Source organism: Bactrocera latifrons, unplaced genomic scaffold (genome assembly GCF_001853355.1).
Source record: "Bactrocera latifrons isolate USDA-ARS-PBARC rearing strain unplaced genomic scaffold, ASM185335v1 scaffold_88, whole genome shotgun sequence".
NCBI lineage: Eukaryota > Metazoa > Arthropoda > Insecta > Diptera > Tephritidae > Bactrocera > Bactrocera latifrons.
The window spans coordinates 301,412-328,914 of record NW_017537578.1 but is presented as its reverse complement, the minus strand read 5'-3'; the positions used below and the strand labels follow the sequence as shown (position 1 = coordinate 328,914).

At 36.9% G+C, this 27,503-nt stretch overlaps 2 protein-coding genes across 6 annotated transcripts in view; one reads left to right on the top strand and one right to left on the bottom strand.

Annotated features, from left to right (window-relative positions):
• The window catches only part of LOC108977365 (facilitated trehalose transporter Tret1-2 homolog), a 19,792-nt gene extending 15,834 nt beyond the window's left edge, over window positions 1–3,958 (top strand). The window contains exons 3-6 of the mRNA XM_018946991.1: window positions 118–324; window positions 2,064–2,249; window positions 2,312–2,556; window positions 2,628–3,958. Of these exons, the coding sequence (XP_018802536.1) occupies window positions 118–324; window positions 2,064–2,249; window positions 2,312–2,556; window positions 2,628–3,401 (1,412 nt within the window). The 3' untranslated portion in view covers window positions 3,402–3,958. The remainder of the gene's footprint in view (window positions 1–117; window positions 325–2,063; window positions 2,250–2,311; window positions 2,557–2,627) is intronic.
• Window positions 3,959–6,496: 2,538 nt separating this feature from the next.
• Window positions 6,497–27,503, bottom strand: part of LOC108977377 (protocadherin-15) — a 121,893-nt gene continuing 100,886 nt past the window's right edge. For all 5 annotated transcript variants that reach the window (XM_018947031.1, XM_018947029.1, XM_018947030.1 and 2 more), the window contains exons 9-13: window positions 10,969–13,881; window positions 10,356–10,895; window positions 10,175–10,293; window positions 9,313–10,107; window positions 6,497–7,980 (exon numbers count right to left, since the gene is read on the bottom strand). In XM_018947031.1, coding sequence (XP_018802576.1) covers window positions 7,845–7,980; window positions 9,313–10,107; window positions 10,175–10,293; window positions 10,356–10,895; window positions 10,969–13,881 — 4,503 coding nt within the window. In that variant the 3' untranslated portion in view covers window positions 6,497–7,844. The remainder of the gene's footprint in view (window positions 7,981–9,312; window positions 10,108–10,174; window positions 10,294–10,355; window positions 10,896–10,968; window positions 13,882–27,503) is intronic.

Here is a 27,503-nt window from a genome sequence, read left to right as displayed (position 1 = left end):
ATTTTAATAAAACTTTTATTTAAAAATGCAATTGAAATATATATAATATATCTAATTCTTTACGAAGTTGACACACTTATTGAACAATTTCTCTTTATTTCCTCAAATATCCGACAGTTTGCCTCGGTGCTGTAGCTGCTGGTACAGCGCTAGCATGGACATCGCCAGTGTTGCCACAAATAAGCGCACCACCCGTTGAAGTAATTAAGGACACAAATGCCACGATTACCAATTCAACCTCGATTACCAATGCGACCACAACCACGACGACGGCAGCGACGCCAACGGCGGATTCATCGGGCTTGCAGCTGACGCTCGAGCAACGTAAGTCCTCTTTGCTGTTGTTGGTAATAATTTCTTAATTAAAATGCACTTTTCACTAATAATTTGAGACTAGGTGGCTTTTAATTTCTAATTGATTGATTTGTCCCTTAATTGCCATCATTAAAGTGAGCTTTTTACAACATACTTGAAATATTTCAACTTTCTTTCATAACACCGACAATAGGCGCCCTCAATTCCTTTATTCCGCAAATACCTGTGGACGCGTGTTTGCGTGTGGCTGCCATTGATACGCGAATGCATTCACTCTTTGCACTTTTGCCCCCTTTCTTTCTTGCGGCTTTCACTACCTCTGTCGGGGTTGTAAATAAACAATGGTTTTTGATTTCAATTGATTTATAGCCGCTCTAGTAGCAAAGGTAAATAGTACTCTGACTTATAAATAGATTGCATTAGGTAAATTAGAAATTCAATTCATTGTAACGGTGACACGCGCTGTTACTTAATGTAGGCGGAGAAGAAGGAGATTTTACTCAGAGGTTTAGGTGGTTAGCCAAGACTCTGCGGTTACACATTTGAATTTTTATAGTTATGCTAATAACGTGTGGACCTGCATGTACATATGTATGTGTGAATAAAATAAGTAAATAAAAGCATTACAATTCTGCAAAGAGAGAGAGAGAGAGAGGCCGAGGCTTGCAAAGCTGAAAATTTTAAGAAAACTTGCGGATACTAACAGAAGGAGCGTATTCTTGTACGAAGGAATACTTCTCCACGCTGCTGAATGACAGTGAAAGCATAATGCCAGGAGAAGGCGAACTCGATTGCACAATGGATAACGATGGAGCAGACGTTCCATTACCCAACCATGAAGAAGTTCGAATAGCAATTACCCGTCTGAAGAACAGCAAAGCGGCGGGGCCGATGGATTGCTGGCCGAGCAAATATGGCGACAAAGAACTGATCAGAAGCATCTGCTCTCTTTGTGCATACTTTACAACAGACGAAAGTTGCATGACGATTGGAATTTAAGTGTGCTCTGTCCAATCCAAGTAAAGAGAGACCCGACAATCTGCATATAAGGTCTACCGAACGTATTGTTTAAAAGATGAATGCCCACTGTCAAAAAACTTATTGGACCTTATTAGTGTTTCTCTAGGCTTAGTAAATCAACAACTGAGCAGAAATTACCATTCCACAATGGTTGCAAAAACCCGTGAAAATATGATCGACATACACCACCTCTTCGTCGTCTGTCTGCATTTAGTATTCCCGCAAAACCGACACGGTGACGATGAGCAATACCAAAAGCTTTAGATTCTTTTTTAACTCAAGAGAGCTGGGCAAGTGTGTGATAAATACCATCAACGAAAAATTGTGGATACATTTCCGCTTTAGATCACCGGACCCAGAAGAGCCGAGCAAAAAATCCACATTGATTTTCCCATAAAACTCTGTAATTCATCTCATATCCCTTGTAATAAATTAACCCTCCGTAGAACCTTTCTCTCGAAAACTTGTAGGGATGACTCCTCCGATGTTGTCATCTTTCCTGCCTTTGTATCGTATAGCAGCAAGGGGATGATGAGTAACTTTTGGAGTTTGGTCTACGTTTGTCGAGTGAGAACTTTACTTCTCAATGGCACCTGTTGGCAAAAGGTGCCTTCAAAAATATCAGTTAACTTAAACCAATCTTAGAGCTTTACCACTAATAATGAAGGAACTCATACTTCAACGTTGATAAAAATATCGATCTGATAAAATTTCTATTTCATTTACAGAGACTTGGGTCAGTTCATTGGTTGCGATTGGTGCCTTCTTTGGCGCTTTACCCACCGGCTATATAGCTGATGCGATTGGCAGACGTTACACCGCGCTTGTTATGGATGTGCCCTTCATTGTGGCATGGTTGGCGATTATTTTCGCCAAATCGGCTGGTTGGCTGTACTTTGGACGTTTCGTAATTGGTAAATAGACACGATATTGAGCACCGGCAAAAATTTACACTAACTACACAACTTACTTATAGGTGTTTCGACCGGCAGCTTCTGCGTAGTTGCACCCATGTACATTTCTGAGATCGCTGAGACGAGTATACGCGGCACGCTGGGCACACTCTTTCAATTGTTGTTGACCTTCGGCATTCTTTTGGTTTATCTCATTGGTGCTGTGGTGTCATGGACCACACTGAGCGTGCTCTGTCTAACAGTGCCGATTGCATTGTTCATTGGTATGCTAATGCTACCGGAGACGCCCACCTATTTGTTGAAAAAGGTGAGTTTGCGCTCAAGCCTTATTAGAAACAAGTTATAAACAATAACTCTCCAATTCCGCGTTGCACACAGGGCCGTCGCGGCGATGCTGCTTTGTCTTTGAAGTGGCTTTGGGGTCGCTATTGTGACTCTCGTTCGGCTATACAAATGATACAAACCGATCTGGATCAGGCCGGTGATGATGCCTCGTTTCTAGATCTCTTCCGCAATCCGGCCGCCCTTAAAGGTCTCATCATCTCCATGTTGCTGATGTTCTTCCAACAGTTTTCCGGCATTAACGCTGTCATCTTCTATACCGTGCCCATCTTCCAGTCGGCCGGCAGCACTTTGGATCCTTCAGTTTGTTCAATTATCGTCGGTTTCGTGCAGGTCGTTATGACTCTAACATCCTCGCTCCTGATTGAGCGCGCCGGTCGTAAAGTGCTGTTGCTCTTTAGTAGTACCATGATGACTATTTGCCTAGCCATTTTGGGTGTTTACTTCCAAATGAAGGACGGCGGTAAAGATGTCTCCTCAATAGGTTGGCTGCCATTACTTTGCGTAGTGCTCTTCATGATAGTCTTCTCGATCGGTTATGGTCCCATTCCATGGTTGATGATGGGTGAACTCTTCCTGCCCGATGTTAAGGCCACCGCTGTGGCGCTGACTGTCATGTCCAATTGGTTCTCCGTCTTTGTGGTGACCAAGTGTTTCGGTTCGATGATCACCGCTTGGGGCTCGGACATGACTTTCTGGTTCTTCGGTTTTTGTACACTCAGCGCGACACTTTATGTGGCCTTCATGGTGTTGGAGACGAAAGGACGCAGTTCTGCTCAGATACAAATGTGGCTTGGTGGCAATAAATAGGATAGTTAGATTTTGGCAGTAATGTAGAAATACTGTTACTAATTGTTCTAATGGTTTTAGTAATGTAAGCTTGTAAATAAACGGCTAAGCTGAAGACAGTTCGTGGTTTGCTCGACTAGGCGTCGGATATTCGCTCAACTCGTTAGGGATCTGTTCGCGTGAGCATAAACGAGTAACGAACTAAAATATACCTGTGTATATGTGTGTATTTCCGTTATCGGTTGTAAACAGTTTATTTATAATTTCTAATTATTCAAATATGTAGTATTAATCTATTATAATTGATAAATATTTTATGCTTGTAAAATTGTGCTGTTCTCAAAAGAGATTTCTTTGTTGAGATTTTAAGAAATTTTACTTTTTGTTATTAGTGGAAGGGTCATGGTGAAAAATAGTAAACTATTGTTATGTAATAGTCGTTTTAATACCCTCAAAACTAGACCAAATAGATTATATAATATGTTTTAGTAGCATCCTTATAATTTTAAGCGTTTATGTATACTATTGTAGCATTAAACAAAATTGATATAAATATATTTTAACGTTTATTTAGGAAATACAGTATTGAAGGTACTGCATATCTGAAGCATTTTCCCATGTGTATAGCAATTTGTGTAGTCCATCTCTAAATATCTGCACGGGCGTGGCGGCCAATAATCAATGAAGCCAATATTTGAAAAATTGTTTTGATGTTAACCGTTTTTCAGAGAGGGTGTTCTACATCCAGCGGACTAAATGGTAGTAAGAAGAAGTATGGTCTGGTTAATAAGTCTTGTAAGAAAGGCTGGGCTTCTTTCAAGCCAAAAATACTACTTTCCACCAAAATACTGTGAATTTCGGATAAATATTTAAAACATGTTGCTGCTTACGCTTCAAAGAAATGACACAGAAATATATATATTCTGGTTTTGCATAATAGAGTGGTTAAAGGCTTGGTCGGATTATTGTTTTATAAGTTTCGCAAAAATCGAATCTGACTAACAAAATTTATGCCCAAAAACTTTTTAGTACTTCTAAAATTAAAAATTGTTTTATTTTCAAAATGTCTAAAAGCACAATTAGATGTACACATATATGTATACCTATATACCTATATACAATACATATCAACAAAGTATACATACATAATCGGAACTGAATAATATTAGGAGTTATTTTGAAAATAGGCAACTGTTATTCGATACCGATAAAGGCACCAAGAGCTACTCCATTTCGAGCGGAGTACCGAAAGGCTCGGTCTAGGCACTCTTCTATGGAACCTCAAGTATGATGGGGAGCTAAAGAGACACCAACCAAAAGCCGTTAAATTTGTAGCATATGTAGACGACCTTATTGTGGTAGCAGTCACCTAGATGACTCCGGAGCAAATGCAATGAGTACATAAACGGCCTGGGTCAATGGGTTTCCTTACTGCCTTATCAAGAACGATGACAAATGAAGGCTGCGTGCGGCCAAGATGACGATTTTTACTCGCAAAGGTAGTGTTCAGGGGCTTTGAAGACTCTGAGCATATATTATTTTATTTCCCTGCCTTTTTAAGTACAAGAGAAAAACTTTAAACTGCACTCGGTGGTAGTTTTACGGTGCAAAATTTAAAGACACTCATGTCTACTGAGTCTACTGAGAACTGGAAAGCTTTAACCATAGCAAAAATGAGTCATGTAGAGCAGCTTAGGCGTTCGTTAATTTATTCGATTAAAATTGACTGTATTTTAGTACTAAAAATACTTCTAAAGTAATTCTATTTTCATTATCTTTAATGTGACACACATATTGTATGGTAAGTAAACTCACTTACTTTTTGTATTACAAACTATTTTGCTTCTATACTAAATGGGCATATAGATTGTTTGTAGGTGTGTGCGCCGAAAACCAAATTTTTGGTTTGCTCAACAGTGTCGACTTCCACCAGGCGCTCATGAATGCCGAGTAGGCAGGCGGCTGTCACAGTTTTTGCCGCGCTGGCAATGGTGGCGCATCCACGGTGTGACTACAAGTATTGCCTACAAACAGGCGCCAGCAGTCTAAACTTTCAAATCATTACCCTGTGGCGTGCAAAGCGCTGGTTGTTGAGTGAAGGCGTACCAAAAATTGCTTTAGGGCAGTGATTTCAATTTTCTTTAAAAAAAAATATCCAATTGTTAGAAATACTCAATACATGTATATACAACGCAATATTCGTAACTGTAAAATTCCGTTGCCAGCGAGCAACAATATTCTCTTGTATATATGTGTGAGTAAACTGTATGACTAAGAGCAATCAATATTTCTGATAACTGAAACAAATTTTTTATTTTTTTTATTAATTCGATATTTATTTAACTAGTCCAGTTTAGGCATATAATTTCGCTCTTTAACCAATTTATGTACATACATTTTTGTTCGCTACATACATAAACTAAATTATTCTAATTACTAGTTTAGTTATAATTACATACATTCTTGTTTATACATTTAAAAAATTAAAGTTTTATACAAATTTTTATTATTTCAACAAATGTATTTTTGCTATTTCAAAGTTTAGAAAGCTTAATATAAATTTTGGGAGTTCAAATGCATTTATTTAAAAAAGAAATTGCTGAAGTAAGAGTTTTGTTAAAGAGAAGACTTTTTTGTGGTATGTGATTGAAAATTATTGCAAGAAATATTATGAAGAGCACGAAATTTTTATGTTGGGATATTACGTTAAGTAAAACACTGCGTTATATTCGCAAAATATTTTTAAAAGAAAATTTGTACAGAACGTTGCACAAAATTTCCATCTCAGGTCCAAATTTAAGCTTAAAGAGCACTTTGAATATTGCCGCAACATGTTGCTAATTACATTTCTTTTGGTCGGCTATTAGGTTTTTGATTATTGCAATAAATTTTCATTTTCAACATATGCACTGTAAGAACCACGGCTTTACAAAATGCATGTTGCTGGGACGTCTTTGGGTTTTGCAAGATTTGTTTCAGCAACATGTTACTGAGAATTCGTGGGGCTAGTTCAAATACCGCAACTTTGAAAAGTGATAATTTGTTGGAAATAATTATCACAAGTTTAGACTTGGCTTGCAACATGTTACTGGCAACATTATTTTTTTCGAGTTTTCTATGCTTTTCCTAAACGGCCGTTTTAAATGGTTATGATTTTTACAGAAAAATATTTTGGTTACAGAAAAAGATTTAACTAAGTTTCCATTTAATTTTTTTAGCAATTCTAAATATTGTTAACTTACCCTAAATATTCTTTTAGCATATTAATTTTTTAAATCATTGAACTTGTGTAATTTTAATTTTACTCTACTACAACAGCAACAACAAGCGAATAATAGCAATGCATGGCTTATTATTGTTGTTGTATCTGCCGAAATATACTTGAAATAGTTGTTTGCAATGCAAGCTGAAGTGACAAAAGTTATTTCAACAGTTACTTTATGCAGCTACAACAACAACATAATTAACATGCAGAAAATATTTAAAATTTTATAAAGCTGTTTGTATGCAATATTTCTTTCTTCTTCATACAGTGTCATTAAACCTTTTTAGAAACATATTTCTCCATTCAAAAATTTCCTACAACAACTAAACATTTCAAGCGTAAAGCATACATTTTTTCACACAAATTTTATTGCTCAATATTATGCCTACTCCTTTTCAAGCTTTCTAACAACTAATGACTTTAAAAAATGTATTTTCACCTAAAACATATTTCTCATACGCAAAAAAGTAATCATTACATTCAACAGCTGCATTTTACAAGTATTTATCTATTGTTATACAATACATGTACATATGTACATAGAACTTGATAAATTTGCATATTTCTAGTATATATTGTATTTCTAGTTGTATTTACAAGCTTAGACTACTTAATTACTATATTACATACATACATTTGCAGTAGAAAAGCTAATTTTAGATTACCCTATGCTGAGCTAAACTAAGTTTGATTACTTAATGGCAACATTTCGTTACATACAAACATACATGTACATATACGCATAATAAATTGCAAAATATTTTCGTTCGGAAAATGAAGATTTCTACAAAGTGAATATTTGTATGCAGTGGCAGCTAAGTAATGCAATTATTTAACATTACACATACATACATTATTTGTTTTATTATCATACAGTACTTATGAGTCAAGGTATTTAGTTGATTTTCCTTAACTATTTCAGTTTGGCATTGTGTGGGTTACTGTTATTATATTTGTTCGTTTGCTCTACACAAATGAGCCGTTTCAAAAGAGAGAACCTGGAGAGTAGTTAGTAAATTTTTAGTATCTAAAGTGCGCTTTGCAGTCTGAAAGAAATTATTATTTTATATTTTTTTTTTTATAATTTCGCTTTCTAATTCGATTTTATATTCTCTCCAGCTGCTCATAAGTGTTTACTATTTTGTTAGCTTTTTAAAAAATTGTCGTAAATATTCGTTGGTTTTCAATATTATTTAATTTTACAGCTCCGTTGTCGTCTCAACCTCTGAACGATCTAAATCATTTAAATAAGAGAAGCCTAATTGTCCATAGTCACGCTTGCCGAAAGTGACATTTTCATTGGTGGTACTTATGTGGCTCAGGTCCCCATTGGAGCTGAAAAGAGTGCAAATAAATATTAATCAATTGAAATTACAAAAACAAAAAAAAGTATACTGAGTACTGCAATTAAAGAAAATAAAAAGGAAAATAGCAATATAATAGTTTGTCAAAAAAGTCTTGCGGTATTTTTTTTTAATATATAATATCATAATTTCATTCTTATAAAGAAGTGAAGAAGTCAAACATAAACGGTATAAATGTTTTTGGGTGTAATATTGAATTTTTATATCGCAATTTCATGGTGTATTTTTACAAATAATTTGAAAATTAAAATATTTTGTTTTTATGGCAATACTGTTAATTAATTGTTTATAAGATTTAAGCCAATTTTTTAAGCATTACTCTATTAAAAAACACGCTGACACGCACATTATATCTTATTTTGAAATTTTCATCGTCTTCTCACTGTAAAGTTCCAAAAATTTGTTAATTTAAAAATTTAAATTAGATGGTAACGCAACAACTTTTTGCGCCAATGCTTTTTGTATGAGGCTTTTAAATAAGCTGCATATTTATGTCAAAGTTTTGAAAAATTCTCCAAAATAATTAAATAGGAAAACAATTAGGTGGCAACTCTTTTGTTAACATTACTGGAACACAAGACTAAGAATATTTTGTTAAATTTTATTTTAATTGTTGATAAATGCGTGTCTACTCACTGCAAAATTACAAAAAATTTAAATTAGGTGGCAACTCCAAAAAATTTTTGTATGATGCTTATCTAAAAACTGCATTCTTACATCGAATTTTTGCAAAGTTTTAAAAAATTATTAGTTGGGAAACCAATTAGAGGGCAACTCTTTTATTAAAAATACTTAAATACAGGCGTTTAAAAATATCAAAATATTTGGCACTAAATTCCCAACTAAATATAATATTTCTTTTATGACTTGTAGTTTTGATAGGTAGCAATACCACAAATCTTTAAAAATATTTTGTTAAATATTTTTTTTTAATTTTGATAAATGTGCGTCTTCTCACTAATAAATACTTATAAATTATTTAAATTGTTAAACTCTCATTCAAAAGCTGTATATTTATAGTAGTATGTCGATTTTTTCAAAATTTTCGAACCAATTAAGTGGCAACTCTCTCATAAAAATGTAAAATTATTTTGTTCCGGCAACACCACAAACTTTACTCAAAACTGTATGACATAAAAAAAGACGTAAGAAGTAAAAATATTGGGCTATAGTATACTTTAAGAAGGGTCTTCATCTTCACTTATTGCAAAAACAAACTGTGTTCGCTACCTCCTGCGAGCTCTGTCCCTTAGCCTTATCAATAAACTTCCACTTCAAAAAATTTCCACTTCAAACAACTTACCGTTGAAAGAGCGGGTTCGTTATCGGCACGTCCGCATAGCCGCGACTGTTGAGGTGATGATGCTGATGACTGTTGCGTCCCAGCGTGTTCGTCATCAACTCACCAACATTCCCGCTACCGTCAGCAGCGCCGCCATTCAAGCTGTTTAGACCATTTGGCCCGCCAAATGTATTTCCCCGCCGACCCATTGTGCTGTAGCTATTGTTCTGTAGATTCGCCAGATTATTGCGACTCACAGCGTCGAGCTTGTAGCCACCGTTCTGGTAGTGGGTGGCGCCATTTTGATGCTTGAGACGACCCAGCGTCAAAGTGCCGGGCAGCGTGCCATTTGCGGCCGCCGCTAGCGGGTTCGCATTGTTGCGTGCATTCATTTCCAGCGTGCGATTGAATGTGTTCTGGCGATTATTCATGCCGTTATTATTATTGTTATTGCTATTATTATGCGCCATATTATTCAAATTGTTGTTATTGTTATTGCGACGCAGTGTGGTGATTGTGGCGGTTGTTGCATCCGAATGCGATGGACTCGCCTGACCGCCACTCGTGCCGTTCTCTTTGTGCGTAATGTAGCTGACGTTGTCCAGCGAGAAGGCATGATTCTTGGCGCTAAAGTCCAACTGGAGATCATCATCGCCGTCTGGTGGCACAGCCATGGCCAGCACTTGCGTCTCATACTCCTTCATATTAGTGACGGCATCGCCGGAGTTGGCCGTTTGCGAATTTACAATTACCGGGTCGTAGCGCGTGGGGCTGGGCGCGGCATATTGGCGCATGCGCTGTTTGAAGTTCTTGTACCTAACAGGGGAGGAGGAAAGCAAATATTTTAATTTAAGACATTAAATTACATTCGCTCCAAACTCACTTAGACCACGAGATGCAAATGTAGATGATGCCGATTGTGCCGAGTATGAGTATGATTATCGAGATGGCGATTAGCGTGTATGGGAATACGTCATCATTGATTGCTATAGCCGCTTTAACCTAGAACGAAACATTAAATACAATTTAATACAAAAATACAAACACTTCCAATCGTTGCCTACCCTGGTCACTTGCTGCTTCATCTCAATGGGCGCATATATACCCTCAGCGGTCGCATGCGCCACACCAGACGCGGCAAAGTTGAGCTCAGCGCGAGCTGTCGGCTCCAGTAACGCCTCACGCACCGTGGTATCATTGCGCGGCAGTATCTGCTCGGATTTGGGATCGATCAAGTAGAACCAGACATCCGTTGCGGCGGGATTTTCAATGATCGTGCCATTCTCTGTCAAAATTTTACGATTACTGAAGCGCTCTATTCCGCTAATGAGTCCATTGGTCTTCTCTTCCAATAGTTCTTCCAAAGCGCTGTAGTGATTGCGTATCTCATTTGGCGCCGAATCGGAGAAGACCAAAGACATGCGATGCTGATCGGTTATCTGATTGATCACAATGCGTGCGCGTGTGTGATGCGAACCCAGCTCTTGACCGTCGTTATCGCGCGCTTCCACATAGAACATCATGGGGAACGTCGCACCGTCTTGGAAGAGTTTTGCCGTGCGTAGGATGCCGGTATCTTCGGTCATGACGAAGTAGGTTGTGGGCTGTGAGTGAAGAGAGCGGAAGAAAGAGCTTGTATTGGAGTTATTACTTAAATGTATTATGAAAGTGACTCACCAAATTCTCATCGCTGATTACATTGTCCTCTTCATCGTAAATCTTGTAACGTATCATGCCGTATTTACCGGAATCACGATCGGTGGCGCGCACTTGCAGGATCGGTGTGTCGATGTCTACTTCGGGAGCCACCACCGCGTAGAAAGTATCTTTACGTGTGGAGTGCGCACGATTGAAAATGAACTCGGGTGCATTGTCGTTTTCATCCTGTACAATTATTTTCACTGTAGCCATGCTTTTTTGCGGATTCACGAAGTATTTATGTGAAATGAGGCGTATGCTCAACGAGTAAGCGGTGGTATTCTCAAAATCGAGATGCTTTATCAATTTAACACCACAACCGTGATCTTCGGTCATTATATCGAAGTAGTCCATATCATTGCCGTTAACTATTTCGCACTTAAAGCTTGGTGTGCCGTCGCGTGACTTCTTTGAATTAATAACTTGTATCACTTTAATCGTTGCATTTAGGCCGGTAGTCTCTGGCACGCCAGTAGTGTAACTGTCGTCGCTGAAAGCCAAACCAATGCTCTCTGGACTCATTATAGCACCGTCATTCATTTTACCTTCCATCATATTGCTCTCGTTCGGATCGATCAACAGATGACGTACGAATACCGGCAAGGTGGCTACGGAACTCAGCTGTGGTTCACCCATATCGTAAGCGCGTATATCCACCTGATACTCGGTGTCCTCCTCCTTGCGTAAATCATCTCTTATACGCACGGTACCTGAATCGGCATCCACTTGGAAATACTTTAATGCCTTGCCACGTCCGACCATCTCGTAGCGCACCACATTGCCAGGCGATGAGCCATCACCATCTATAGCCGCCATTGTTGCTATACGCGTACCGATTGATTGATCGTCGTTAACTGTAACAGGTTCCGGTACAGCCGCGAAGACCGGCCGCACATCGTTGCGATCGTCAACTTCGATAAAAATGTGTATGGTGTCACCGGGTCCATCGCCATCATTCTCAATTGTGCCAACAATAAGTTCATGCTTCTGCTTCTTCTCATAATCCAGTCCAGTGGTGGTGCGTATTTCACCTGTTTGTGCCGACACCTTGAAGAGCTCAGACGCACCTTTGCGTAGCACGTAAGTGATCTGTTGTACCGTATCTGGATCGAAAGCTTGTACGGTTGCTACCAAGTAGTCGGCCTCATTCTCGGGCACATGCACATCAATGCGTGCATCCGTAAACTTCGGCACCTCATCGGGCAGATCACGCACCTGCACTGTAACGCTCGCCGTACCGAGACGCGCATCTGGCGCACCATCTTTGGCGGTCACCACGAAGCGGTACTCTTTCTGACGCTCATAATCTAAAGGCGCGGCGGTCCGTATCTCGCCCGACTTACCGTCGATGGCGAAGGGTATGTCTTGCGGCACGGAGTAGGTGATCTCAGCGTTGATACCCTCATCTGCATCGGTAGCATGTACAATGCCGACAAAAGCATCCTTCTGTCCCTCATCCACTTTGAATACGTACGGTAGTGTAGACTCATCGAACTCGGGGTTTTTGTCATTGATATCGGTCACCTTGATATTCACCGTAGCACTGCTCGATAAGCCGCCATTATCTTCGGCTAACACAGTAAGTTGATAGCGTGTGAGACTTTCACGATCTAATTTACGTATCACCATAATGACACCACTTTCTTGACCCACAGCGAATTGCCGTAAATCGTTGCCCGAAACGATTGAGTACACCACCGGATCATTCTCAGGATCTTCAGCATGCACTACCGTTACGGTGGAATTGATCTCAGCACCTTCGCTAACCTGCACCTCATAGATGGGTTTGACGAATTTTGGCGGTTTCGTATTCGGTCCTGGTGTTACGGCGATTTCGACAATAGCTTGGGAAGAAAGCCCACCATTATCTGTTGCCTGCACTGTTATGCTATACTGTTCGCCTGCTAATAGCCGACCTCTCGTCTCTATTTCACCGGTCTTCTCGTCGATGTGGAACTTCTGCTGTCCGTTATTGGATACATGATAGATGGAATATGTGATTATGGCATTTTCGCCTTCATCATTGTCGGTTGCAATCACCTTAGTGACATTGCGTTGGCCATCACCGGCGGTAATCGTGATTGGTGGCACCATTGCGAGCTTGGGTGGATTGTCATTTACATCGCGCAGGTGTACGGTAAGGCTGAGTGGCGCACTGGCCGCATTTGTGCGCGGTTCACGTGCAACAACTTGGAATTTGTAGCGACCGGGCGCTGGTGGATCGCGATCCAAACCCTCCTCATTGACAATCAAAATTCCGTCGTTTGTAACGTTAAAAGAAGGCGTAGTTAGCTCGTAAATATAATCGGGCTTGGGATCATTTTCACCCAAATCAGCGTCCGTGGTCTCAAAAGAGATTGGACGACCATTTGCGTCAACAACACGTGTGCCGATGGGCGAGTTCTCGTCCACATAGCCGTCAATATCGCTGGCACTTATAACTGGTGGATTGGCATCGACGGGCTTCACATTGATCGTCAATTTGGCGGTGGTGAAGCGTTTTGCCATTGACACTTCCTCGGCTTTTACGACAATATCATATTTTTTGGCGGTTGACGTGTCCACCGCTTTGATCTGCTTCAACACGCCCGTCTGCTCATCAATCTCAAAGTAATCTGCATAATTGTTTGGCATGCCGCTGGCGAAGGAGTAATGTATTGGCGAGCTGATCGTGTCCAAGTCAACGGCCTGTATGCGTTCTGGCGTAACGGTGAGCACACCTTGCAGCGACCCAGCCGGCACCGAGGCGGAGTACTCGGGATTGATGCAGGCGCCATCGAGCAACACACAGCCGCGATAAATAAACGATGGATCCTGGTCGTCCGAATCGGCTACGTTCACTCTCAGCGTGGTGGTCGAGGAGAGGCGCTCCGAAACGTTGCGTGCGCGGTCCTACAATGTTAGGAAAAATATATGTATGAATGCGTGTAAATTAGCGCGTTTTAATCGCAATTAATGTCAAGCGCGGCGACACAAACTTGTAAATAGTAATAAGTGCACAATTAAAATGTAAATGCCACGTTCGTTTCGTAAATGGAATTTGTCGCTAAATAACCGTCACTTTATGACCATAAAATAACCGCAGTCGTCGCGCAGACAATATAATTAAGCAGTTTAGCTGTGCGGCTCGTCACCGCATCGCCGCCTAGGCTGTACTAGAGAGCGGGTGTAGTCTTTCAAATGCTTTCGGTTTTTATTATTTCTATTCCTTTATTCCTAGTTATTGTTGTTGTCGCGCTGTGCACGAGTATTTGTCTATTGCCTTGCACGGGCCAATGCAATTTAAATAATTGCGCGCATGCGCAATGCTATAAATTTAGTTGCGCCGCTTGCTGGTTATGGCGACGTGTAGCTAGAATGGCACCTTTTGACCATGGCACTGCGTGGTGGGGCTGCTTAGTCGGCGCATTGAAATCCAACCGAACAAGCCACCAACCAGAAGCCGGTAGTGGCAGCCAGTGGCGCGTCTAATCAATACTTGTCGCGGCCATTTGTAGCGTGCGGTCGCTTGCTTACGCTGCTTCTCTTAATTTTATTTGCTGTTGTTGTTGCAAAACGAGATCAGCGGTACCCAGCCATTTTATGTGTCGGTTTGTCTTTTGACTGCGTTAATTGTATGCGATTTTTCAAGCTTAGCGATGCTAAATTGTCTGTTTTTAGGCATTAGAGTTAAATTGTACTTAGTAATTGGCTTTAAGGTGGAGTTATGTTGACACTGAGTTTGGGCAAGGAAATTTCTTGAAGTGATTTTTATGGTTGACTTTATGTTTACTTACATTATGTCGAGGGACTGAGAGGATGGTGCGCCAGAGCGGAAAATATCTGCTGACTTCACAAAGTAAGGATAATTAAATAAACTTTTTAAAACGTCCTAATTTCATCTTTAATTTTATTGAGCTTATTTCTGGCCAAAGGATTTTAAAGCGTCACTATTAAGATGCCCACAATTCCAATGAGTGGTTTTCTTTAGTCTTCGCTGTTTTAGAGCATAAGTTATGGATCTTCGTAAAGACTATGCCTCTACGCCTCGGTTCTATCGATAAAGCTTTATGATTACTTCATCTTCGAGTGAAATGGATATAATCATTTACGTGGGTGGTTTTAAGAAAGTTTTTTGGAAAGAAATGATTCTGTGACAGATGGATAAATCAACTTATTATAAATAAAAATAACATAGTTAAGCCCATTAGAGCAATATTAGATAAGTGAGTGAGTTCGATCTAACCGACTTTGAAATCAAAAATCCAAATGCATGTATTGGAAAATGAAGACAAATAGTATACAGCTATGAGCAAAAAATAGTAAGAATTTTTAATTTAACTTTCACGCATAAATCCATTCGTCGAAATATTTGTTTTCTAGATTGTTGACACCTGTGCCAAATGTCACATCAAAATAATCATTACGGTTTATTATACGCTTGTCTCTCCCCGATTTTTACGATGAGATTCCATTAAATTTTGTGTGCGGAATAAAATTTCTGGTGCTGAAATGTTCGGAGTGTTGGAATAGCCTCTGGTGAGCAAATGTTTTTAATTGGTACAGGTGATTCAAAGAGGATCCAGAACGCGTTGACGACGAACGGTGTTCAGAACGATTATCAACTGGTGTTCAACACGTCAATAAAATGAAGGAATTGATGCTTGAGAATCGCCGATTAACACTCAGAGATCTTACTGGCATCATTGGAATATGAGAAGGATCAGTGAAAAACATTTTAAAAGATCATTTGGTTCATAGAGAAGTGAAAGAACGTTTACTTCTGTGTAACAATGCTTTCCGACTACCAGTATATCATGAAACGTATTATTACTAGCGATAAATCTTGGCTGAATCGCTACGTGCATTGAAGACTGTTCCGGAAATTGACTTTAACAACTGTTTTGAGGATTGAAAAAATCGTCACAAGTATGTTGGTGTCAAGTGGCAGTACTTTGAGGGGAACGCTATAGATTTTGCGTAATAAATTCAGATTTTGTCACTGAGTATAACTATACGTTCATTGCGATAGTTGCGTTGGAATTGCTGCACGACTTATAGCAAATACTTGCTTGCTTGGGATATGCTCGGAAAACTTTGCATGGGTATGGAGAGGTTGGTGTGTGGTCCTGCGACTGATAACAATGTCGTCCGTATATCCATGACAGGTTAAAATCCAGTCTCCGTATGAAATAATCTTTTATGTTGAAACCGAAGCACTATAGCATATAGCTGCCATACATATATATCGATCAGAATTAAAGCAAGTAATTGTATCAAGTCTTCTCGAGAGAAAATAGACCACAGATCGCAATGTATATCTGAAATTTTAATCTTATTTTTGAATGATATTAGAGATAGAATGAGTCGAAGCAAACACTTTTTTTATATTATATGTAGTACCTATGAAAAATTAATCCCTGCAAAACCTTTGGAGTTTGCTATGAAGTGTACCTCTTACATCTTTAGTGAAGCTTTCTTTATAGTTCTATTTTTGATCGTAATTTTTCTTCAATGTAAAATTGTATTAGTCAACGGATCAAAAGCGTTAGTCACCCTGAGAGGAGAGTCCAAAAGCACTATGGCAAGATAATAACTTCCTTCAAACACAATTTTAATAATCTAACTTCAAAAAATACAAAAACAACAAAGTTATTGCACAAGTATTACCTAAGCTGGGTCGAAATGCTGGATTAGTGCCACATTTTAGGCGCCTTAAATGAATTAACTGGCAAACAAAGCTTAAATAATATGCTTTTCCATTATGAAACACTAACACACACATGCATGCATAGTTGCCGCCAAAGAAAGCGAATTTCCTGGCATAAGCTGACATCAATTGCGTAATTCTCACCCATAACCTCAAATTCGCGCCATTTTGGGCTTGCAATTTGACAGCTGAACAAATGCCGTTCATGTATGTGTGTGTATGTATGTGTATATATACACATTTGGATATATTTTATAGCTTTGCTTATGCGCAGTGAAAATAACTGTCATATGTACATGGACTAGCAGTCACACACACGCACACACCTATTTACAAATATTACGTGTTGGAGTTAATTTAGGAAAGTACATATATGTGAGTGTGTGTACGATTCGCGGGCGTCAGAGGGCAATCTTATGTGTTAGCTTGTTGTTTGTGGCATGCGGAAATTGTCGTCATGCGAATAATGTACACTTTGACTCTTGAGTGCATTGTAGTTGACATTTATTGTTGTTGTAGACAATTTTTTATACTTGTTGTAGTTTTTTTCTTTACATCACCAAAACGTCGCAGAAACTATGTAATTTTTGCAAATTACAAGAAAGGTAAAAAATATCAATTTTTATAGAAAACGAATGCATATGCATGAACCGTTATATGCGCACCTATTCAAACATATGCTCACGTGCATTAATAATACTTAATCCCACGACATTAATCGATTTTCAAAGCACATTTTCAGGATTTTTCCATTTTCAACAAAACGTCCAATTTTTCTTTTGCAACTTCGAACTTTCGATCATCATGGCGGCTAATTCGATTTTGTGCACTGCTGCGCGCTGTCTTAATATCCGTTACTTCTTTGCAATAACTTTGTTTTTTTTTTTGTTTAATTCGCTATGTTTTGGCTTAAGCTTGCAAGCCAAGCGTTTGTTGCTTTGCGCGCACGTAAATTCATTACAACCCGCATATTGCTAAAATTGCAAATTAATGGATTAGCTTTGACTTGTTGTTGCTGCTATGTTTCATGTAAATTTCCACATTAGTTGCCACACTGTGTGAGTTGTTGGTTGCGTTGGATTATGTAAAACATTCATCAATGCATTAATCGCATGCGAACGCAGTTCGAGAATGATTTGCCAAGCGAAAATATTTCCAAATCAAAAGACTTCAGGCACGAACCCGTTTTTGGTTGTTTGGTTTTTTGTGTGCTACTCGCTGGTTAGTTTGCGTTTTGTTTTCAAACTTTAAGATTATATAGGAAAAATTGGTATTTATATTCAGAAATTGTTGTCGTAATGAAGCTTATGCAAAAATTATTTGAGACTAGCGTGCCATACCCTATATAGGGTGTTTTCTGCTAAATATGATTTAAACTACTCGTATCTTATTTTTCAATAATTCATAACCTCTTAAATTTTTTTTCATAACTTCTTACATTTTATATAAACTATTTGTTAGGTTTCAGGCCGTACACAAAAGTAAGGTAAAGTAAATTGCAAAAAAAAAATTATATATTTTTTTAATCGTGAAATTTTGTTATTTCTACGAATCCCAATACAAGTACTATACAGTATCAATATTTTAGAAAGTAGCATTATCTCATCGAAGATGACCCCTTTCGAAGAATACGGTCATCCATTTCAGACCATAAGAAGATAAATTAAAAAAAATATTTTGCAAGAACTAAAAAATCGCCGGAAATACCAAATCCAATATAAGCACAAAAATAAAAAATTATTTAAAATTTCGTAAAATCTCTTTTTAGTTCTTCATAACATTTTTGAACTTAATATTTTCAATAAACATTTTTTTAAATTAATTTTTAGGGAAAGTTCTTTATTATGTGGCATAATAAAAGTTAATATTATATTTAAAATTTTACTACCCTATATTCCTTATTAACTGTTTTTCAATAAAACCACAAGAAAAGTTTTTAAATGAAACAAAAACAATTCTAGTGAAAATATATACCATGCCATTATGTATGGAACTCGATTTCTTTTGCATGGCCATCATGGACTCGCTTTCAGAAGTCCAGACCCTAAATCCAATTTTCGACGTTTTTCAAGCATAAATCGGCCGATACTGCTGCAATTTCACGTTCGGTATTCGTACGAAGTTCGCCACCATCGCTGGCTTGTTTGCATAGACCATGGAGATGTAGCTCCACAGGAAATAGTCTAACGGCGTGAAATCGCACTACCGTGGCGGTCAGTTGACTGGGCCATTTCGTGAGATAACTCGTTCACCAAACTTGGTTTTCAACAAGTCGATTGTGACATTTGTTGTCGAACCACTAGCACATATTTTGCTTATTGACGAAGACATTCAGCCACAAATGAGCCTCATCGCTCAAGATGATTTTTCGATGAAACTCAGAATCATTTTAAGTTGTTGCTCAGCCTAATTCACAAACAAGCAACGTTTCTGTTAGTCAAGCCATCAAATTGGCACAAGAACTGAGGCTCTTTTCCCTGAAGTCCCATATATCTAATATAAAGATTTCTGAACTTCCGGGTGACTTTATACCGCATATATCGGCCAATATGTGGGTTATCTCAATGAAAGTTACACATGGAATTTTCCTCATAACAGTGTATCTTTATAAATATGTAGTTATATACCAAAAATGTCTCAAAATGATATATCGTATATAGTACAAGGTAATATGCCGAAAAATTAAAAATAATATAAAAGTTGGAGCTGGCATCACTATTCGAAGCAATATCTCTAGTAAATATTTATGATATATTGAATATCAGCATTGTACCTATACATCTATAGGATCCTATATCCTGCAATATTATCGGAAATTCTAGAAAAGCATGAAAATAATAAATTCATAAAAAAATTAATTTTAATAAATAAGAAAAATATTTTTAATATTTAAAATTTTTGAAGAAAAACTGTTTGAAATAACAGAAGAACAGCAATTATTACGCAAAGCCATCAAAAATGTATTCTTTTTTTTTAAACTACTTTTAAACGTTTTATAAGTGGACCCTTCAAAATCAAACATATAATTCAATAAAAAATTTATTTCTCAAACATCTTAACAAATAATTGCGTAGAAAACAATTATAAAATGAACTCAACGCAAATAATTTGTAGTTCAGCTAACAGCTCTGCCATTAGTAAAGTTTCAATTCTTTTCAATTTCCTTAAGTTAAATCTCAATAATGCCTTACAACAATACAATACTTGAGTAAATACTCACATTTATGACTGAAATAACACATTCAGAACAAAGAACACTCACTTTCGCAAATAGTAATTTATCTGCCAACAGAGTTTTAAATAAAAAAAGAACGTAAGAACATATTTAAGTGTAAAAAGTTAAAATTTACCAAAGCCAAGTCAAAGCGCAAATTCTATGAAAAATCACTTCACACTTATAATAAAAATACATGTACATATGTGTATGTGTTCATTATCTGCGCGTGCATTTCACACAATTGAAAGGCATCCAACACGCATTTGTCAGCATTATCTTAATGATGCTGTCGCGCTCCATTATGGCTGTCACTATATGTGGCTCTGCAGACTGGACAGGCCGCTTCATTATGGACCTAGCAATCATTTGCGCTTTTGAAAGCTCTAACAAATGAGCTTATGGCGAATAGACAGGTGGCGGATGTGGCATTTATTGATTTATAGCGATATATATTTATATGAATGTATATATATTTTTATTTATTTATATATACGCGTGAGTTGTTCTCATGTTTGCATTGTATTGTTTTAATTTTTGAAATTTTTTATCTGCTTTAATGCCTTTAATGTAAGACTATGCCGCACATGCATGCATATGTTCGCTTGTCTATTGTTGCTTTCTTTGTTCACTGCCATACAAGTTTGTGTCTTAAGTCTTTAGAATTATGCTTGACTTGTTTAATGGACACGCGAAACACATTGTGTGCTGTGTTATTGTAATAAGAATTGTTTATTAAATGTTTTATAACGGTTTAAGAAGTGGTGAATCAAGTTTGTTGATGTTTTCTATAAAGATATCAACAATTGACTGCGTCTAGAGCATTAAACAAGTTAAGTAGGCACAGTGTGAGCTCCGGCTGGCATTTTTGCAGTTTTATACGGTTCTAATTTTAAGTAATATTGCTTAATTATATGGCTTATTTGAGAAAATTTTGTAATTCTGAATTATTTTTGCAAAACTATAATATAAAAAAAATTATATAAAATATTTTATACTAAATTTATTAAAAATAATTGTATTTACTTTGCCTTAAATCTTTACTCACAAAAAAAAAAAAAAAAAAAAAAAAAAAAAAAAAAAAAAAAAAAACAACTATAATAAAAAATAAGAACTGTCTAGAAATTTTTTTTGGATACATTCAGTAATAATTGCAATAACATTTCCTTACGAAACTAATAAAATTACTTCAAAAATTCCAAATAAAATTATTCTTTTCAATAAAATAAAAAAAAAATTAAATTTCTTAGCATTGCTTAATATAAATAATGAAAACCAACCAAAACCAATTTAAAAACTCATTCAATTGGCAATTATTAATTTTTAAATAAACAACTAACTCTTGCATTTATTGATATCAATAAATATTTTGCCAATAACACAATTAGCAATAATTAGCTTTGTAAGCGATTGAAGAAACATATATTAACGCCATAAATACATTTTAAGTGCAAAATAATTGTTTCGCGTAACAAGTCAGCCAAATCAGTATTTTGATTAACACCCCACGTATGGCACAAGTGTTAACTGTGGACACCCACGACTTGCTTGTTGGCTAAATTGCAAAATAGAAACAACAAAGAATAAAAATATTTTATTTTTATATTTTATTCTTTAGCTTTTCAGCTTTATGCGCACGACGTGTTTGCGTTTCTAATTAACACGCAAAATCCGCCTATCCAAAAACAGCAACGCACAAACGCCGTCACACGCCAACGCACGCGTTACAGCAACAATAAACAAGCAGTTACGCGCGAAAAAATGTTGCCAATCACAAATATTAAGTGACAGCCGGAAAAATAAAGAAAAATTAAATATTTTTGAGTGTAGCGAAAAGTTGCGATTTCAATTTTGTAGGCAGGCAGGCGGTTTGCTAAATATTTTTGCCAAATTTGCATTTTTCATCAGGTGTTGCGGAAAATTATTCATATGGCATGCCGCATGTGGCAAGCACACGAAAATATTTATCGCCTATTCGCATGCCATTTAAGGCAGATTTCTTAATTTCGCGCTGGAGATATGAGCATGAGCATACACACCTATACATGTGCACATGTATTGAGATTTATGTTATTTAATTTTTTTTTTTTACAGAAACTGGTCGTCCCACTATCTCGGAAGTGGGTGCGCATAAATAATGCCAGATGTGTGTGCCGATGGTCACGTTTTTGTAGTTGTTGTTTGTTGTTGCATTTYATCGCTGCTTGATTTTTCGACAGCGATTGCATGCTGCGGCAACACTTGTTGGCGATTTCGCAATTAAAATTCTTTGTAAATATTTTTCGTTTTTGTTTTACATTTTCTCGAAGAACTGGTTATATAACTGCGATTTTGTGCTGTTTTCTGCTTTAACAAAAAATAAGTTTGCAATAAGTTTTTGTAATGCCATAAAATGCATATCTGAACGCATTAGCTGCAATTATCGCAGCGAGCAGTGAAATAGTTTGTTGCTTGGAGTATGCATATATTCATACATACAGATATACACATACATAGATAGTATGTTTTTGCTGCACAGCAGTAGTCTTCGAAATCAATTAGCATGAGTTGGGAGATAATAAAATATATTAATTGTATGTAAATGTATAGTTATGCATGCTATTTGGTACATATATAGATACATACAGATATTCTTAGAAAATTGAAAAAGAGCTCACTAGATTAATAGGTTATGAGTACCATATTGAGGTTGTGAGTATAATAAATTGTACATGACCTTAATTTTGCTTTAGATATATGTATATACGCAAAATTTAATGGTTAACATTAAGAACCTGAAAACGTAATTTTTTTAAGATTATTATCTATTATTATTTTTTATTATTCGATTTTTTTTTATTACAAAATCTTCTTAGAAACAAAAAAAATAAGTTTTTAGCTTCTTAATCTTTACCACCAAATTTAACAGCGTTTGGGTTTCTAACTATGGCCAACCTTTAGTTAATTTCGACTATGGTACTAGTATATTGTGTTGTGTTCTTTAGCAATTTATTATGTTGATGGTCTTTCATGAGTTCAGTAATTGATGTAATGATGCCTATAAATAAATATTAAGACTATTCAGAAAATCTCACCGAAGTCTGTTCATACGGAATAGAAATTAACGAAGCTAATATTTCAACTTCATAACATTAATGTGTTTCATACTGGGTGCAACGGGTGGTATGAGTAACTTTTGAATGTACAAGGTGCTTACCAAAGTAAACAGGACTCAGAATTTGAAAATAATATAAGTACGTTAGTGAATGTTTGTTATTATTTAGTAAATTTTGATTGCAAAAATTTCCGACAAATACGTGTGCTCCGGAGCTGAGAATAGTTTTACATCTTTGTTTCTTTACATGTCGATTTTGTGCTAAAAATTTTTATTAGTATTAAAAAATGAACCGGTAATTGGAATTAGAATTTAATTTGAATATTATGCAAGAACTTATTACATGTATTTTTAAGTTATAATACAAAAGTTTTCGACCCATATTGTATTATTTCTCATTTTGACATTTTCATTTGGTATTTTAACTTCACAAAACTTTTTCAAGCATTATCTGCTATCAAGCAATAGTTAGAGCTACGCGCTACAACTATGTCCGCTACAACTGTGATTGCATTTTCCGACCAATGTTTTTTCCAATAAGCGATCATCCTACGGTGGGCGATTACAAAGTTTTAAATTTTATTGTAAAATGGGAAATCTAATCATAAGCCAATTGCAAAAAGCTTAAAATTTAAAATAATAGTATTTGTGCATCGACATTTCTTCGGTCCGTTGTGATCGAACAACAACAATTTCATCAACGGATTTTCAATCTTCGAAACACTGGTTGTTACTTTCCGGGAGTCAGTTCCGTCTTCTCTGCGACTTGAATATCGCATAAAAACGGTGTCACCGGAGCGGTCTTTTGAGCTTGGTGAACAGCCAGAAGTCGCACGGCGCCAGATCAGTTGAATACGTTGTTTGCGGAACGATATGGGTTGAGTTTTTGGCGAAAAGATCATTTAATGAAAATTCTTTGCTCAACAAATTTCGACATCGCAAAAAACGAAAAACTCACTTTTAGCAGTTCACAAAGCGACACGTATCTCAAACACTAATGAATATTTTGACATGAAATTTGACATAAATATGACTGACAGTACTACCAATTTAAAAAGAAAAATCTCCAAATTCTTCGACGCGGGCAGTTTAAATTCAAATGTCACCTTATTTTTTGGGCACATCTGGTTGCGCTATGAAATAGAACTAATATCAAATAAAGAGATGTAAGAACAATTGGGAATGAACAAAATTTTCTAAAGATATTTCACTACAGTCCCACAATATGCAGGAAAAAAATTAGATACAAGAAAAATAAAAATAAACATTACTACACCGCAAATAGCCGCGATGGTTGTGCACATTCTATAATGATTAACATAGACAAAAAGTGTGAAGTAATGTAAAAACAAATGCTCAGCTTTACCATGTTCTGTTAACGACACAAAATACCAAAATAAGTGAAACATGCGATTACAAAACACAATTTCAGAAATTTGAAAAGTTTCTTCAACCTTAATGTTAGGTCACTAAAACAGTGACAAAAATTGAAGTTTATTGAAATTCATCTAAAAACACTTCCAAAATGCCGTAACTTGTTTGGCTACATTTCGTACTGCGGCAATTTGAGGCAAACGATTTCAATATGAAATTCGCAAAAGAATGGTTAAGGTCCAATGAGGCAAAATCACATATTAGAAAAAAAAAAAATGTTTCAAGACAACATAAGAATAAATTGAAGCGAAATAACCTTACCAAAGCTCAGCGAAGTATTCACGTTATTGCTGTTATTGGTAATACCGACAACAAAAAAAAAAAAAAAAAAAAAAAAAAAAAAAAAAAAAAAAAAAAAAAAAAAAAAAAAAAAAAAAAAAAAAAAAAAAAAAAAAAATCTGATCAATAAATTTGTAAGCAAAAATAAAAAAAAATTTGAAGAAAATCAGAAAAAATTGCGCAGCTCGCCCGCAAAAGGCACCATTCCACGGCTGACAGGCGGTCGAAGTGGCAAGCGAGGCTCAACGGAAACTTCTGGAAAGCGGATTATTTTGTACGTGTGGCATGTTGCGCAAAAATATTGGCTGTGCCACAATAGGTACGAGTACCTGCCACATTGTGTGAGCAAGTTTCGAGTGTGTGTATGCGATGCACGTACATAGTCGCCGTTTTATGATTGCAACATGACCCACAGCAAAACTTGATGAGTGCCGCAATGTGGCATAGAAGGCGGTGGCATTACTCTGTTCCAAGAGCATGTATGTGTGTACAAACGCCGGTTGCCTGGTGCCCGGTGTTTGGTGTTTGGCGCTGTTATGATGGTGATGGCGATGACGCTGCTGTTGATTAGCGCGAACTGCTCAAGTAGTCATGCAACGCAGCCACACAGCAGCACAGAAAGCAAAAGTGCCAGCTCGGCAATTGGTGTTGCGCACCCGCTGGCGAAGCGTTGTGGAAAAAGTGGAAGCTATCGACACGCTGTGCGTCTTGTTGTCGGCGTCACGGCGGCCAGGTTGCTCGGGGCGCTGATATTGGATAGCGGCCACGCTGACTGTTAAGTTGGACGCTTTGCCGCGCGATTGCTGTTGGCGCGTCGTTTGGTCACTTGCAACTTACAAATTGGCGTGTGGCAGGCAGTGAACTATTTTTCTACTTATTCTTTGGTTTTTTTTTTTATATACTTTATAGTTTGCCGGGACTTTGTAGATTTTTACTTATTTAAGTTTAATGAAGTCGCAAGGCGTTTCGTAGCAGATCTTATCATCTTGCCACTTGCTACTGGCATTTTTACGAATTGTGAAATTTTTATGCAACAATTTTGCAGCTTATTACGTAAGTGCTGCTCATGTGCCGCGGCGCTTTATTGAGCGAACGCATGTGTGGTCCATGAGCACAACAAAAGGTGAGCAAAAATGTAAGCAGAAAAATAGTTCGCTGCAAAATAAAATGAAACTTAAACAAGCTTACAATTTCAACGGTGGAAATTCGGTAAACAACCAACAATCAGACCGTACGAGGACCATGGCGCTCCACCAGCAACAACGACAATAATATCGTGCCACAAATTTATTAAAAAAAAAAAAAAATGGCTGTGAATTTTGTGTGCCCTTCACAAATGCTGTTGCACAGCTAAGGTAGCCAGGCAGTAGTTGGCTGCAAGCAGCAACAAGTGGTCTCAACAAGCCGCATTCCGGCCATAAAAATGCCATTGCACTTTAAGCATGCAAACAACAAAGTTTATAAACAAATATTGAACTATGATAGCGAGAAATCAATAATATTGTCGTACTGCAACACATGTCCGCCGCTTTTGTTAAGCATATATCTTTGCCTTGGTATCTTGGAACAGTTTGTAGTTGCTTTAGTTCTGACATTGTTTGGTACTCTGCTTTACAACTCCAAAAATGTAGTAACAAAAAATTGTATTCGTCGTAACAACTTCAGCTGCAGCGGCAGCAACTGCAGCAGCACGTGAATCAAGTCAAAAATTGTTGAACATGAAAATTGGCGTCACAGGTCGTAGCGGGCACAATGTCTCGTACAACTGGTAGACATGACAAACATACGAGCGACGAGGAGTATGCAAAACATAAAATCACAAAAATGCTGTAGTTGAAATATTTTGTCAAGAAAAATACAAATATATATTACATGGTATTTCTTTTGATTCCTCATGTTAAAAAGTATTTAATGCATACCTTCGAAATATGTATTATTTATCCTGGTTTTAATAGTCACTACTAAATGTACGCAACAGTCCAAGATGGCAGTTTCAGTATCGTTCTAACTGTTGTCAGAAATTGGTTTAGAATTCGTATTCCAAAAAAATTGCATACATTTAGGCAGAGTTTTGATAATATAATCGCGTCGTTTTAGTTAGGGCACACACTTAATACTGAGAAAGGAGGATTATCAAACATAGAGTTCAAGAAGAAATTAAAAATTAACAAATAATAGGGCAAATAAGCCCTAAATACTGTTCTGTATATGTAATACGTCCTATAAGGGTTTAAACTTTTTCTTAAATTTTTATATTAATACATCTTGTCATGTATGTATATACGAAAATTGGTTTTCTAAGACCCTAATTGAAAAGCAAATGAGAATATTGGACGTTTTTGACTTCTTAAACACTTTCTCTGCTGTAACTAGAAGAAAATCTCGCTCAATTTCGCTTACTCCCCTACTTACTACTTATGAGTAAATCAACTAGTAACCTAAAAATATACTCAACGATACTCAATTTGCTTCGCACAAATGGCGCATAACACTCAAATAGTATTCATTGTTGGCAATTTTTCCAATCGGAAGGAATTCAGAGTACGTTACAACTCTATAATCGGAGAAAACTGTCAACATAACCTCTATTTTTGACCTGCTTCGATGTACTTTTTCGGTTTCGGCTCACCTTTCCCACGATATTCGGCCAACTTCGTTTGTTTCCAAGATCATCACCAGTACTAATACCGTTAATTATATGCATGATATCCTGGTAGTCAAAAAGCAGCATTTCACAGACGTTAAATCGACGCAATTTTTCAATAAAAAAAAAATATATATATATATAAATATAGATATGTATT